We start from the raw sequence: 16,585 nt of genomic DNA on the forward strand, positions 1-16,585 counted from the left end.
TTTATTTAAAACAACATGCATGCATGATAAGTGAAGGGAAATAAGACCACTGAAAAGTGGATGACTGTAAGATGGTAGCTGCTGAACAGCAAGCTAATCATAGTACCTGTACTGTGCTTTTTACTTTTTGCTGGCTGGTACATAAGCATTTAAGGAATGAAAATTGGAAGATACAGGTATTTTCAACTGGATATAGTCCTGCGCAGATTGGTAAAAAGATGCATTTATTAAATATAAATCAAACTGATTTCAGAGTAATATAAATGATGATTTGTAGATTTTCTAATACGCCTAAAAGTACAAGTCTACACGAATTTAAAAAATAAGATCGTCTTTTCAACAATCTACTGCAATGAAATACATTTTGCAATTAAACAAGAAATGATGGCATGCATGTGTGAAGCAGGAAATTTTGTATCATGTAGCAGAAAACCAGAATGTTGATCTTATATATAGCATCGGTTATGTTGTGCCCCTAGGTCCAGTTCTGGAGACTGGAGTGGATCTTTCAGTAACACGGCTGACATACTGCCCTGTACTGGTGCCTTTGGTTGTAATACTGCTGCGGGGTGATTTTGTCCAGTAGGTGAGAGTACTGCTTCTTACAGTTGTACCTGCTGTGGTGCTCTTATCTCCTTTCATACATTCGTCCCCTTTCTCTCCTTTCTCTCCTTTTTCACATTGCTCACATTTCTCGCCTTTTTCTCCTTTTCCCCCTTTTTCTCCATTGGCTCCTTTGTCTCCACTGTCTCCTTTGTCTCCTTTCATCCCTTCTACTCCCTTTTCACCTGGATCTCCTTTTAAACCTGGATTTCCATTAAGACCTGGATCTCCATCATAACCTCTTGGTCCCATGTCTCCTCTAAAACCTTGTTCACCTTTTTGTCCTTTGGTTCCTACAAGAAAGAGTTAATTTTAATTTGTGGATTTTTTTTCTGTGTCAAATGTTTCCTTTTTTGTATATCATATATATGCAAAAGTTCAAACTCAAAAAAATAAAGAATTAGCTAACTGCTTACTACTTTTAGCACTGATTGTATAACATATTTTAGTCAGTCTGTCTTAAGAGCATAATGAATAAAAAATCAATCATTGCTTCAAGAAAAGCTACTAGGTCAATGAAAACCATTTGTTATCTTCCAGATGACTTTCACACATTCCATATAATGGCAGCCTATGGAGAAAGATGTCTACCATGTTTGAATTTCCTTAAATAGACACATGTGACCACTGAGTGCAAATCAGTCTGTGGCTACATCAGGGGATCCCTGTCAATTAAACCAGTGTTATCTATTAAATTTAGGGGGTAAATTCTACAAATGGTGCCCTACTAGCACCTAAGTTAATAGGGAAACGCTGTTTCAAACAGCAAAAACTTTAAATTTAAAGCACCTACACCATTATGGGTGTAGCTAACGGCAGAAATGACATTAGATTCTAGAAAGTGCCTAGGCACAATTTACTACAAAGATAGGTGCCAGAAATGTAGACCTGGAAAACCCTGGCCTACATTTCTGGAGCCTATCTTTCCCGGAGCCATGATTCTCTATACAGCACTGTTGCATGATTGACGTGAGATTGGCAGCCGCTTTTTAGGTGCCGTATAGAGAATTCAGGCCTTAGTCCAAATGGTGTTACAGAATTAAAATAGCAGATCCAGGGCTGCTCTTTGTAATATAATATCTATTCAAAATCACCTCCCTCCCACCCTACAGTAATTATATCCAAAATTCTCAATCAAATGTCTTTAATGTTATGGCATTTATCCATCCAGTGCTGCACAAAAGGGGTTGAAGTTATTTGACTGACCAGGCAGGCAGTGGCATACCAGGGGGGTGGGGGGCAGTCCGCCCCAGGTGCACGCTTCAAGGGGGTGCACAGCCGCGCTGAAGTGCAGGAAGGTCCCGCGATGACTACTTCTGCTGCCTGTGCTCCGGAAGAGGTAAGTGACATCGGGGGAGGGGGGTGGAACGGCAGCCGCAGTCATCGTGGGACCTTGCCACAACTCCCTGCGTCTGTCGGCCCAGCCCCCTCTGACATCACTTACCTCTTCCAGAGCAGAGGCAGCAGAAGTAGTCATCCGGGACCTTGCTGATTTCGATGGAGAGAGAAAAGAGCATATCAGGGTGGTGAAAGGAGAAAAAGGGGGTCAGCATAGTATTGAAGCGTGGTAAAAGGTGAGAAAGAGGGTCAGGATAGTATGGAAGCGTGGTGCAGGGAAAGAAAGGAGGGCAGATTCTGATGGAAGTGGGGGGGAGAGGAGAGAGTGAAATGCCAGACTATGGGGGTGTGGGAGAAGGAAGGAGAGGAGAGATATGCCAGATCATTGGAGGAGGGAAGGGAAGAAGATGAATGCAAGACCAATGGGGTGGTGAAGGGAGAGATGGAAGGGGGAGGCATAAAGTTTCTGGAAGGGGAATAGAAGGAGAGAAGATGCCATATAGAAGGGGCAGAGAGAGGGTAGACAGTGGATAAAAGGAAGAGAGTGACAAGAAGATGAGGAAAGCAGAAACCAGAGAAGACAAGGTAGAAAAAAATTATATTTATTTATTTATTTATTTTTGCTTTAGGGGGAGATGCATCGCTGTTTCTGTGGTATTGCATTGTTTGCAGAGTCCAGCTTCTTGGTGCTTCAGTTTAACCTTTGTCTACGTATTTTTATTCTATCTCCCCATTTACAAAACTGTAGAGCGTTTTTTAGCGTTGGCATATGAGCTGTTACTACCATGGCTAAAAACCACACTACAGTTTTGTAAAAGGGGAATGGTTAGTTTGTGATTACATACTAGGCGAAGGTGTTTTCTGTGTTCTGTGTGTTCAAAAAAACATGGTTTTCTGTTAGGATTGACTGTGTAGAATTGATCTGTACTAGTCTGGCTTGTTTAGTTTTACAATGGGTTTATTGATGTACTGCTCACTGCAGTGTAAGATGCTGCCTTTTCCTAGGTACACTCTTGTGTGACGTGTGGATTGTTACTAAAAATAATGTTTTTCATACAGATGGGGGTGGGGGGTCAAAAAATGATGGGCCCCGGGTGTCACATATGCTAGGTATGCCACTGCAGGTCTTATATTCTGTAAATCTCAATTTACAAGGTGCCGCTGAAAAGTTATCAGCCCAACCAAGAAGAGAATGATGTGGAACCATTAAACTTACAAGTTATTCCACACTTTTCTTGAAAAATGTCAAGAAAAGTGTGAAACAGCTTGTAAATTTCAGCAGCCCCTCGTAATAGGCTGTGATGAGCAACCAACATATACCAGAGAGCAAGGACAAATGATAAAATATATAACATGAGTAGTTTTGCATGTACTCCACTTGTTACTACAATGAGTTTGTGGATTAGTCCAATCAAAACCTTCAATATTTAAAGGGCACCATTGACATTTGCCATATTGATAATGTCCAAATGTTATACAAGTCACCTCATAATCCAATTGTGTATGTTAGACATTCTCCTACGGTTTTACCTCAACACCAAGCCAAAATATGCACACAATTTCTAAACATGCCAATAATCATATATTAGCAATTTCAGAAGATCCAGTTGAATAAGGGAGTATGGCTCTAAGCTAATAGTTATATATATCTATGATTTATGATATTCATAGAACCTCTTCTATTAGTAAGCAACATTGCTTTCTCTGAAAACAGGCAGATTACCCCTCACAGAGATGGTACAACATACAACTCCAAAAATGAGCAGATACCTGATTTTTGGTGAATTAAAACTTTTGTTTTTGTTATATTTTACACAACAAACATAAATTATATAACTGGACCTGGGAAGGTTGAACATAAGAACTGCCACTGCTGGGTCAGACCAGTGGTACATCGTGCCCAGCAGTCCGCTCACGTAGCGGCCCCCAGGTCAAAGACCAGTGCTCTAAATGAGTCCAGCCTCACCTGCGTACATTCCAGTAGCAGGAACTTGTCCAACTTTGTCTTGAATCCCTGTAAGGTGTTTTCCCCTATAACAGACTCCGGAAGAGCATTCTAGTTTTCTACCACTCTCTGGGTGAAGAAGAACTTCCTTACGTTCGTACGGAATCTTTCCCCTTTTAACTTCAGAGAGTGCCCTCTCGTTCTCCATACCTTGGAGAGGGTGAACAATCTGTCTTTATCTGCTAAGTCTATTCCCTTCAGTATTTTGAATGTTTCAATCATGTCCCCTCTCAGTCTCCTCTTTTCAAAGGAGAAGAGGCCCAGTTTCTCCAGTCTCTCACTGTACGGCAACTCCTCTAGCCCCTAACCATTTTAGTCGCTCTTCTCTGGACCTTTTCGAGTAGTACCGTGTCCTTCTTCATGTATAGCGACCAGTGCTGGACGCAGTACTCCAGGTGAGGGCGCACCATGGCTCGGTACAGCAGCATGATAACCTTCTCTGATCTGTTCATGATCCCCACCTGCTTATGTTCCAGTTCAGCAGGAACTTGTCTAACTTTGTCTTGAATCCCTGGAAGGTGTTTTCCTCTATGACAGACTCCAAAAGAGCATTCTAGTTTTCTACCACTCTCTGGGTGAAGAAGAACTTCCTTATGTTTGTACGAAATCTATCCCCTTTCAATTTTAGAGAGTGCCCTCTTCTTCTCCCTCCTGGCCCGAACGAGTCGGGGGGGGGGGGGGCACGATCGGCGGGGCAAGAGGGCTTGGGCTCCCTCTTGCCCCGATGGAGTCGGGGAGTCGGGGGGGCAAGAGGGCTTGGGCTCCCTCTTGCCCCGATATGTCAGGGGTGCTACGGTTGGCTGGGGCAAGAGGGCTTGAGCTCCCTCTTGCCCCGATGCAGTTGGGGCGTCGGGGGGGGGCAAGAGGGCTTGAGCTCCCTCTTGCCCCAATGTTGTCAGGAGGGGGGGTCACGGTTTAACAAGGCAGGAGGGCTTGGGCACCCTCCTGCCTGGATCGTTGTGGGGGGGGGATTATGTAACCGGTGTTGTTTTTGACAGACACCGGTTACAGAATCCAGCTTTTAGGTGAAGGACTGGCTCCTCCTTCACCTAAAAGCCCTTCTGTTGGACGTTTGTGGCCTAGGCGTGTTTTTGTTTCATTATGGCTAAAAAGTGTAGACGTGCTGTGGGGGTACTTTTAGACGTAGTGGAGATTGGGCGTTTAGGCAGAGGAAGGCCATAATCAAAACATGGACGTTTGTTTTGGTTATGGACACTTTCCCTGCTTCTGGGTTGAACGTTTAGGGACTTAGGCCAAAAGGGGACTTAGACGCTTTTTTTGATTTTGCCCCTCTCAGTGTCTAAATTTTACTCAGATAGTTATAAACTGCAGGAGAGTAAGTGAGGAAAGATATAAACAGGATGAAGTTGGTCCAGAGGAAGGCTTCTAAAATGGTCGGTGGTCCTCATCATAAAGCATATGAGGTCAGACTTAAATATCTCAATATATATACTTTTGAGGAAAGGCAGAATAGGGAGCAATATGATAGAGATGTTTAATTACCTACATGGCATAAATGCGCTTGAGGCGAGTCTCTTTCAATTGAAAGGAAGCTCTGGAATGAAGGGGCATAAGGACGAAGGTGAAAAGGGATACATTCAGAAATAACCTCAGAAAATACTTTTTCACAGAAAGGGCAGTGAATGCTTGGAATGGCCTCCTGTGGAGGTGGTGGAGATGCAAAATATACCGGAATTCAGGAAAACTTGTGATAAGCACATTGGATCTCTAAAAGAGAAGAAAAGATAGTAGATTTAATGGATAAGCACACTAGATAGGCCATAAGGTCTTTATCTGCCTTCATTTTCTATATTTCTGTAAGACAAGAACTTGGATGGCCTAAAGAGAAAAAGAAATCGACACCTGTCATCAGTAAAAATAAGGAGTATACAGCTTTGTTCCATAAGAAGGAGAAACCTTGAGAAGATCAGAACCATGCACAGTAGTTTCTGAATATGGGCAGCTAGAAAGGTTTCATTTAATGCTTCCCACACCTGTCCAATTGGGTTTTCAGGATATCTACAATGAACATAGATTTAACATAGATTTACATATACTTAGTTTCAGATACATGCAGATTTAACTCATATATATTCATTGTGGATATTCTGAAAACCAGAGTGGTGTAGAGTCACTAGGTCTAGTTTGAGAAGCCCTGTTTTAAAGAACTGTGACAACATGTAAAACAATGATCTAATCCAGTGGTTCCCAACCCTGTCCTGGAGGACCACCAGGCCAATCAGGTTTCCAGGCTATCCCTACTGAATATGCATGAGAGAGATTTGCATATAATAGACGTGCCAGGAATGCAAATCTGCTCCATGCATATTCATTAGGGCTAGCCTGAAAACCCGATTGGTGGTCCTCCAGGACAGGGTTGGGAACCACTGATCTAAATAAACTGCTGAAATGTCTTTACCTGGGAAGCCATTTATTCCATTCCTCCCTGGAAATCCTCTTGGTCCTTGAATACCTGGATTGCCTTGTTCTCCCTGTTGCCCTGATAGTCCTTGCAGACCTGGTATTCCTGGAAAACAGGCATGAAAGATTACTCAGCCAATATGGGTATTTGTTGATAATAACAGCAAAATATATTGGAAAAATAAATATACTGTATATCTGGATGAAGTTAAGGAGATATTCATTCTGCTCAGGCAATAATTTTGTTAGTACCATATTTGCCGGCGTATAAGACGACTTTTCAGTACCTTAAAATCCTCCCCAAAGTCGGGGGTCGTCTTATACGCCGGGTACTGTTTACATGCCCTTACTTTACATTAGAGAGCTGCACGGGGACGCCCCTAGGGTCGCGGGGATCCCATGGGGACGCCTCCGAGGGTCGCGGGGCTCCTGCGGGGCTGGATGCTCAGTCTTCTGGATGTACGTGGCTCTTCTTCTCCCTACCTTCTCTGCTTGCAGCACAGAGCCGAACGGAAGTCTTGCTGACGTCGGAGGGGAGGGAGGGCTTAAACAAAGCTTAAACAAAGCCCTCCCTCCCTCCGACGTCAGCGCTGACGTCGGGAAGACTTCCGTTCGGCTCTGTGCTGCAGGCAGGGCAGATAAGGAGAAGGAGAGTAGCCTCGCGGTTCGAGTGGCTACCAAGGGAGAGGGGCGGCCCGCCCCTCCCCGCCCCGGTTGCAGCACAGCCGGCCAGGTTCCCTTACTTTTGTGGCACTTCCCCGACCGACCGATAACAGCCCGGGTCCGACAATCCTCCCTGCCCTGTAGCCGCGAATCTAAATTACCTTCTTACAGCAGCTGTAAGAAGGTAATTTAGATTCGCGGTTAAGGGCAGGGAGGTTTGTCGGACCGGGGCTGTTGTCGGTCGGTCGGGGAAGTGCCACAAAAGTAAGGGGACCTGGCCGGCTGTGCTGCACCCGGGGCGGTAGAGAAGGAGGGGGGGAGAAGGACGCTGAAAGCACTTGAAGACAGAGGAGGGAGAAGGAGGCTGAAAGCACATGGGGGAATACAAAGGGGTGGAGAAGGACGCTGAAAGGCCATGGGAAGGGTGGGGGGGGGGGGGAGAAGGACACAATGAGGAAGAGAGAGTAGGGAGAAGACGCTGGCAGGGAAGAAGACAGATGCCAGACTATGGGGGGAGCAGAGAGAAGAAGATGTGTGCCAGACCAATTTGGAAGGGGGAAGAAAGGGAGAGGCACAGTAACAGAGCAAATGGAAGATGCAGAAGGAAGAGAGATAGTGGATGGAAGGAATTGAATGAGAACATGAGGAAAGCAGAAACCAGGCAACAAAGGTAGGAAAAGAATTCTATTGCTTTAGTGAATTAATTAAAATTGTTGAAATAAATTCTGATGTTCTTTTAAGTTTTATTTGTTGTGCAGAAGGTGTGCGGAAGAAGGGGTAGTCTTATACGGCGAGTATATAACAAACTCTATATTTTAACTGTAAAAGTTGGGGGGTCGTCTTATACGCCCAGTCGTCTTGTACGCCGGCAAATACGGTATATATGTGAGAAAGGCCTTTGTGTTTGCCTTTAAGACAAACATAAGTTGATATAGACATATTCTAAATAATAATGGATAGGATCTGTCATTTGAGAAATGGTTAGAAAACTGGCAGTGACAGGAAAGAGGAAAAGGAGTGGGGAGAGCCAAGGGAGAGGAGGAGAATCATAATGGTAGGAACGTGATGGGGAGAAAAGAGAAAACAAGGGTGAAAGGAAATGGGGGAAGACAAGGAGTACCACAAGAGGTTGCAGCAGCCATTTTATGTTAGCAGCTGCAAGAGGCTGGACTACTGAGGAGCAAAGGTAAGGGTGGGGGTGGGGGAGGGAGTCTGAGGGGATGGATTTCTGACTTACAGGCTATGGAAGAGAGGGCTTTGGAAGCAAATCGGGGCAAAATACCAAAAATGATATGTGGGTCCTAACTGATGTTCAACTTTTGAGCTGTCCTAAATTAACCAACTTAGCTATGCAGGCCCCAATGTTGAATATTGCTGTCACCCACATAACCCCTGGCTCTTCCCTAATGCCACCCTTTGTACTGCCCTTACCTGCCCATTTTTTTCTGTCAGACAGTGTAGAGTTCCTAAAGACATTTGCTAGAAAAGTCTGAAAGGCCTTGTGACAGGGAAGCTCCTGTCATGTCTAAAAGGACTACTAGCACGTACAAAAGTACGGTGATCAAATCATCTCTTCCTAAAAATAAGCCTGTACAGCCTGCCAGAAGCCCAGCTTTCATACATCCAGGGAATAAGGAGAAAAGGCAGGTGATGTCACAGCCAGGAATTCAGGCAGGGAGGGCACAGAAAACACAGTCCATCCCCTATTATTCCTTTCCCAGAGCTATGGAGAAACATAAGATCAACCCAGAGGGAGGTGGAGTTAGCCACGGAGCTCTGCAGTCACCTAAGCCTCACGCAGGAGGACTACAAGTGAATAAATTACTTCCAGCTGACTATCAGGGGATGCAGAGCACGGCACATTGAGGGCAGTTTTGAAACTGTTTCTATCCACCATAAACAGGGGTTTTCTCCAGGCCCACAAGGGAGGGCAGGAAGCCTGTCTCCAGAGAGGTATTGTAATACCTCATATAAGACTTGGGATGTAGGGCTAGAAGTTTGCTCAAACCAGGAAAAATCCTGATTTGAAACTGCCCAAACACCCAGAGAGGGGGGTTGGAGGTGGAGAGTGAAGCAAGATAGCTAATGGACTTTAGCCCCTAGAGATATAGGGTGGGGGAGGTATAGTGAGGCTGAACCAGAATTCTGTGTGCTCAAGGAAGGCATGGAGATATGATTTGAAAGTAACTACCGGTAATTACTACCTTCCTCCAAGAAAAGTCAAGCCTCTGCCAAGAGATGCCTGAGCCTAATTAAAGCTGCAGGAAGTGGCAAGGTAGCAGTGCCTGAAGTGGAAAACGTTTGTAGCCTTACTAGCAAGGTCCTCAAAGAATAAAAACTACTGGACTCTGGGGGCATTTTGGAGGGTCTGAACAGCTGAGAGCAAAGGGAGGCTTGCTTCCACACAGCTTGCAAAGCAGGGCTGTGAAAGTCCTTATAAGGGACAAAGTTCTAATGAGGAAAACCAGTGGCAGAGAAAAGGACTAAATTCATGAACTAAATCACAGATAGTTTGCACTGGAACTAAGTGGAAGGAACTGTGACTGTGAGAAACTACTTTATGTTTTGGAATTTTTCTTTTGTCTTATAATAAACCCGGTGAAGTTTTGTTTACAAGAAATCCAGACTCCAGGTTTTCCTTCTACTAGCCATATAAAAAGTGCATCAAAAATCTTCCCTGTGGTCCAAGGGGGTTTTCCCACTTGCTCGGGGCCTGGCCCGGCCACAGACTATATCTGCTCTCTTGGTTGCCAGCGCTCTGATATACTGTATCAATCCAAAGTAACAAAGATGCAAGCTTAGCACAGGGCTCATAGCTTGCAATTTCAAGTAGCATTAAATTCAGCGGTCACTGAATACTACATATAGTAACATAATGATATAGTAAATGATGGCAAATAAAGAGGTATGATCCACCAAGTCTGTCCAATAAGGTGGTTGGAGCTGTACCTGATGCTCTCTTCAGGATGCATTCTTCAGTGCCTTTAGTTAGGGTTGAATCTGTCGTTCCTTGCAGGTTACCACCACCCCTTTCTAGGCTTTGTTTAAAGTGTGAAGATCTTTTGCGATTTCTTTTGATTCCCCCCCCTCTTCATTTGTAGGGATCCTCTATGTTTACTCTTTATGGTTTTGAATTCTGTCAAGCAGAAGCACAATAAGGCAGGGTCTAGGCTCCCTAATTTGGTACCCTGAGCATTGCGTGAAATCTTTCTGAGTTTGAGAGTCTTTCATTGAGGTGGCAGTGGAAGGGAGGGGAGGGGAAGAAAGGGACAGGAAAGAGAATGAGGAGATGCTAGACAGATTATTGAGATTGGGGTAGGAATGGGGGTAGGAAATGAGGCTGATGCTGGGAGAAAGGGTTGATACTCCAGGTAGGGCTGAAGCAGAGGCTGGGGATAACATGGGTAGGAGTACCAGATTTGGTAAGTCAAACAAAAAGGACACCTGACCCTGTCCTGCCCATTCCCCATCCCCGACCTACCTACAGTGCCCTGCCACATCCCTGTCTCCCCCCTAGTTTCACCTCTAAACTGTCCTGTCCCCCCCCCAACAAAGCCTTTCTCTCTCCAGCCCCCCACCTGGGCCATCCTGGAGTCAGGGATGGCTCTTTGAATCTCCCCTGTACCCCCTGTACCTCCTCCAGCGCTGCTATTTTGAAACCTTCGGTAAACCAGCAGCGTTAGTGAGTGATCCTGCTTCAGTTGGCCTGCCCTGGAAGCCTTCTCTCTGCAGCACTTCCTATTCCTACGTAGGTGGGCGCTGCAGGGGGAAGGCTTCCAGGGCAGGCAGACAGCAGCAGGATCACTCGCTAATGCTGCTGGCTGCCTGAACTTTTAAAATTGCAGTGCTGAAGGAGGTACACGGGGACAGGGAAGACTCACGAGAGCCATCCCTGACTCAGAGGTGGAGGCTGGACTGGAGAGAGTGAATCAAAAACCCAGACAAACTCCCTCTAAATAGAAGACATGTCCAGGTAAATCCGAATATCTGGTAACCCTAGACATGGGGGCAGTGTCTAAAACAGTTAGTCAGATATCAGCCAGATGCATTCAGGTAATCAGGGACAGACTGAACCAGTTCTGGTTTTACTCTGACCTTCTCAAGGACGACTTTCCTGATAAAGAGAATGGACAGGACAGTCTATACCACATAGATTTGGTAAAGCCAAGATATATTAATCATTGTATTCACGAGGGTCATCCTGAAACCATAGCTCATGGAAACAACTCGCTTTGAGTAAGTAATGTGTTCTCAGCTAGAGAATGACACGGGAAAAATTCTGTCCCCGTCACTGTCCCGTCCCCGGACCACCATCCTCTGCACCGCCCCGTCCCCGCTGGTCCTTGCACCGCCCCGTCCCTGTTTCTGCCGTCCCCTTCACCGCCCCGTCACCGTCCCCGCTGTCTTTTTCACCGCCCCGGCCCAGTCCCTGTCTTCAGCGTCTTCTCCTCTCCATCCCCCCACCCCCAGCACCCTTCAAGTGGTCCAGCAGTTCCCTCCAACGGGCCAGCCGTGCATTTCCCTCCCTCCTTTTCCCTTACCTTTTCTTCTTGAAACTGGCGATTTCTATAAGGCTACGAGCTGTATTACAGCCAGAGCCTTGAAGTCGCGTCGGGTTGCCTGCTAGAAAAGTCTCCTCCAATGCAACCGGAAACAGGAAGTTGCGTCAGAAGAGACTTTTTCCAGCAGGCAACGCGACACAACTTCAAGGCTCCGGCTGTAATACAGCTTGTAGCCTTATAGAAATCGTTAGTTTCAAGAAGAAAAGGTAAGGGAAAAGGAGGGAGGGAGATGCATTGACGGCCGGCGGGAGAGGGTGGGCTGCCGGATCGAACGCTCATTCACTACTTGTTCACCGCCCCGTGCTACCATTCACCGCTCCACGGGGTGGTGAATGGCCTTGTCCCCGAACTCGCGGTGACCTTTTTTTTGGTCACCGTTTTGGCGGGTTACCTGCGGCTAGCCACGGGTAACAACCACCATGTCATTCTCTATTCTCAGCTATAACAGGTCAATGTGTTTATTTCTTAGGAAGCAATCTATGCAAAAAGGGCCTGATTCTATAAATTTCACTGATCCACGTGGTTGTCAATCAAATGTTTGGTGTCCTTTATAGAATCACTCCTAGCGGTGCCTAGATGTGCTTAGGCATAGTTATCCTTGTAGGGTTTTCCTGGCCTAATTTACTGGTGCCTAACTATAACTCCTAGTGAAACCTAAGTCAACCACACCTATTCTCTGTCCCTAATCATGCCTACTTTTCAGATAGGCGTTGGAGGGCGCCTCAACCCAGGCATCGCTAAGCGCCAAGTGGATATCCATGCAAAACTTAAATTAGTTAATTTTTATGTATTTTTTAATGGTTTTTAATGGCGTGGTCAATTTAGATTTGTGCGGAACTAATTTAAACATCACTAGGCATTCTCAATGCTGGCACCTTATGGCGCCTAACTTAAGGGCACTTTATAGAATCAGGCCCAATATGCCAGACTTACTATATTCTTTGTGATGTGTTTGTGGGATTCTAGTCTGTATTACAGTTCTATATTCAAGATTTTTTGCAGCATTAGTAATCTCATAACCTGAGGATATGTTAAAACCACGTTATACATACATAGATTAAAATCAACTGTTAAATATTTAAGAACTAATGATTTCTTACCAGGGTCCCCCTTTTCTCCTTTTATTCCATTAAATCCACTACTTCCTGGTGTACCTTCTGGCCCTGGTGGGCCTGGCGGACCTGGTGGGCCTGGCGGACCTGGTGGGCCAGGAGGACCCGGAGGTCCTGGATCACCATTACTTGTTTCTGCTGTTTTAATAGCAAGTATAAACAGAATCCAAACCCATGCAGCTTCAGCAATTTAAAAAAAAAAAAAAAAGGAGCACAGTTGAACATAGACAATTAGGCTTCAAATTAACAGACAAAAAAGGTTAACTATCAATATAAATGTGGATTGTCTATGGCTCAGCAGTCCCATCTTATGTCTTTAGGCTTCCATTTCAATGCATGCTAGCTTCCTTAGGACAGTGATACCATCAGTCTTCATTCCTATCTATTCAGAGAAAGGGGCCCCCCTATTTTTTTATCCGCGTTCCAACTGAACCCAGTCAATACTATTGCTACTACTACTATTAATTATTTCTATAGTGCTACCAGATGTACGCAGCGCTGTTCAGAGTCACAAAGAAGACAGTCCCTGCTCGAAAAAGTTTACAATCTAAACAGACAAGACAGACAAACAGGATGTCATAGATACAGTTAAAGGGAATGGTTAATCTGCTGGCTGGGTTAGTGAGCAGTGGGAAGTAGGGTTATGGACTGAACGCTATATCAAAAGGTGGGTTTTCAGTCTGCTGTTAAACACGGTAAGGGAAGTGGCTTGGCGGACAAACTCGGGTAATTTATTCCAGGCATAGGGGGCAGCTAGATGAAAGGAATGAAGTCTGGAATTGGCAGTGGAGGAAAAGGGTATAGCTAAGAGCAGCTCTCCAGTAGGTGGAGGTGGTAAGCCTGTTCTGTCAATGCAATGAAAGTGCTTGAATAGGGGCCACAAACCCTGGCTCCAACAAAAGAGGGCTTGCTTGTTCACTAGGTGCACTAGACATCTGGCTTGGGCTGTACAGCATGGCAGTGGCAGTTTGACTGATACAGCTACAAACAGTCACTGCCTGCATGCGGCCTTGAGTATCTCTGCATGCTCAAGGTCCCTCAGGTTTTCAAGTGTGGATGCCAAACTTCATGTGTGGATGCTCAAGCCCTGATTCAGCAGTGAAGAGTCTTTTTTTTACACACACTCATTGCTTCACCAGAGGGGTAAGGGAATGGATGCTACTGAATATCTTTGGGAGGAGGAGAGGATGGAACAGGAGATTCTGAATGCCTCAGTGGGGGAGGCAGGGAGGAGAGAACACAAGATACTGATCACCTTGGGGTGGAAGTGGAAGGAGAGAACAGGGGTGGGGGGGATGGAGAGTGGAAGGAGAGAACAGGGGATGCCCAACACTGGGGTGGGGGGGATGGAGAGAAGAGAGACTGATTGAGGCTGAACAGGGATGCTCAACACTGACTTGGGGTGATTGAGGGAACAGCGGATGCTCAACACTGGGGTGGGGAATGTAGGGAAGAGGGACTGATTGAGTCTGAACATCCTGGGAGGAGGGGTTAGGAGGTAGACACCTTGGGGGAGTGGTAAGAGAAGGAAGGGTAGATGCTGGATATGCTACAGTAGGTCCTAGACCCACTCCTTGTTTGAGAGGAGGGACACACAGCTAAAGGGTTACCTAGAGTGTCTGATACTCTTGGACTGGTCCTTTATTACAAGAGCCTTCATAATAAAAACCCTAGGCATTTCCAGACATACACTGTGAGCCAAAAATCAACACACCTCAATGTTTTTTGTCATATCTTTCACAGAACTTGGCCGATTCTTATGAAATTTAGTGTGTCGTCCCCACGAGTTTTGTTGCTATCCCTTTCCCATTCCTGAAAGCTCTGCCTTAACCACACATGCCTCAAACCCTTATGATTTTTAAAGTGTTTGAGGCTTATGCAGATGAGGACAAAGCTTCCAGGAATGGGGCAAGGACAGGAAAATACATCACGGGGACGGAAAAATGAGTTCCCATGGGGACTGGGAAAAATTTGTTCCTGTGTCATTCTCTATTTCTTATCTGTTAGCCAGTTCCCAATCCACAATAGGTTATTGCTTTCTGTTGCATACATTTTCCAAGGAGTCTCTAATAAGGAGCTTTATCGAATGCTTCCTGAAAATCCAGATATACTATATCAAAAGTCTCATCAATTTCCTGTTTATTAATATCTTCAAAATAATTAACAGATTAGTAAATCCATGTTGGCTTTGCCCTACTATGTTGTATCAGTAATTTACCCCCACCCCCCTCTTATCAAGCCGCTTTAGAGCTTTTTACCGCAGGCCAGCAAGGTAAATGCTTCAACACTCATAGAAATTGAATGAGCTTTGGAGCATTAGCCCGCGATACAAAGCTTTATCGCAGCTTGATAAAAGGAGCTTTTTGTTTTTTTAGAGTAAGTTCTACTATTTTGCTAAGCACCAACTGCAGGATCATTAGTCTATAATTTCTTAAAACGCCCTAGAACCCCTTTTAAAGACCATAGTCCTCAGATGCTTTGGCTAATTTTAATGATAAATTTGAATAGGATGGCCCTTGTTCAAAAAGGCTTTATTGCTAACAAAGCCTCATAATTACTGTATTTAGAGGTCCTTCTATTAAGGTGCGCTTTAGATTAGCACTTGCTAAATGCTAAGATGCCCTTAGGATATAATGGATGCCTTAGCATTAGTGCGTACTAATCTTTAGTGCGCACTAAATCGGTGAGCGCACCTTAATAAAAGGACCCCTTAGTAGTTTATAAGTGTTTATATCATTTCATGATGAGAAATTATTCAAAATGGCTTACATGTAAAAAAATAAATCAAAATTCTAAGCATCAAAGAACAGAGGACAAAAAAAATTAAGTAAAACATAAATTTTTTAAAAAATAAAAATACTGTATGCTATTCGCACCATATCTGGAAGTAAAAAAGGTTTTAGACTTTTACTAAAACGTGACAGGGTTAGAATTTGTTTTCTCAGACTTAGGTCAAGAATTTAAGTCATATACTGCTCTTCAAATCTAGCCAAAGATCTGCATCAAATATATTAATAAAGCTGCCTAATTCTTTCTACAGGTCATGCAAATAAACGGGTTTTACTAAACAGCGCTAGAGGTTTTTTAGCATGGGCTGGCAAGGTAAATGCTCTGACGTTCATAGGAATTCTATGAGCATCGGAGCATTTATCTTGCCGGCTCACGCTTAAAACCTCTAGCGCCATTTAGTAAAAGGAGCCCAAAATGTAATATAAGTCATCTCTAAAGACCACAACACATGGCATATTTCCAAGTAAACACCCAAAATACTTTACAGTTATGATTAGATTCAATAAAAAATTGTAATCAAATTTAGAAGAATTTAAAGAGATAGAGGGGAGGCAATGTAGAACATAACATGCTCTATTAAAATTCACAACAGGATACTGAATGCCTCTACCTGATCATCTCTCTTCTCCTAAGTTCTTGTCTATAATCTTGCTCTATTTACCCCAAATTGCCTTATTCTTCCTCTTTTTCCCCATGATTTCTTCTCCAATGGCCTTTCTTCTTGTTTCATATTCTCTTTACATTCCTTTCTTTATGATTTTTTTTCTCCATATTCTCTCTTCTCTCTCCTTTTTCCACACCAGTCCTCTTTTTCCCTCTTTATACCTCCAGGAAGCTTCCTAGCTTCATTGTGTCAGTCTGAATCACTGTATTATGTCTCTTGCTGTACAGTTAAATAACATGATTTTGGCAGAAGTGGTGTTCCTTCACTTTTTGGCTGTGCAGAGGCCAAACCACTGGTAGTCCTAAGTACCTCCAAGCCATGTGCACAGACAAATAAATTTTCATTAAATTAGGTTTCTATCCCAGTACCTGTGAAAATGCATTGGAACAAATAAGTAAGATGTTTGCATACAATAAAATGTGACCTG

General features: G+C 44.4%; 1 protein-coding gene across 1 annotated transcript; it reads right to left on the reverse strand.

Moving 5' to 3' along the window:
- Nucleotides 1-207: 207 nt before the first annotated feature.
- LOC117361395 (collagen alpha-3(IX) chain-like) lies at nucleotides 208-16,345 on the reverse strand. The gene is made up of 4 exons (XM_033946695.1): nucleotides 16,156-16,345; nucleotides 12,693-12,884; nucleotides 6,366-6,473; nucleotides 208-896 (listed from the first exon to the last, which is right to left on the reverse strand). Exons 1-4 carry the CDS (start codon nucleotides 16,187-16,189, stop codon nucleotides 463-465), a joined length of 768 nt encoding a protein of 255 aa, XP_033802586.1. The 5' UTR covers nucleotides 16,190-16,345; the 3' UTR covers nucleotides 208-462.
- Between the last annotated feature and the right edge of the window lie 240 nt (nucleotides 16,346-16,585).

Source organism: Geotrypetes seraphini, chromosome 1 (genome assembly GCF_902459505.1).
Source record: "Geotrypetes seraphini chromosome 1, aGeoSer1.1, whole genome shotgun sequence".
NCBI classification, from domain to species: Eukaryota; Metazoa; Chordata; class Amphibia; order Gymnophiona; family Dermophiidae; genus Geotrypetes; species Geotrypetes seraphini.

What these genes read in the sequence shown, in the direction of transcription:
- LOC117361395 (XM_033946695.1), bottom strand. Translation starts at nt 16,189, where the DNA reads ATGGGGAAAAAGAGGAAGAATAAGGCAATTTGGG. An exon ending in AGGAGAAAAGGGGGACCCTG is followed by an intron (nt 6,474 to 12,692) that starts GTAAGAAATCAT and finishes CCTGTTTTCCAG; the next exon opens with GAATACCAGGTCTGCAAGGA. An exon ending in TGGAATAAATGGCTTCCCAG is followed by an intron (nt 897 to 6,365) that starts GTAAAGACATTT and finishes TCTTTCTTGTAG; the next exon opens with GAACCAAAGGACAAAAAGGT.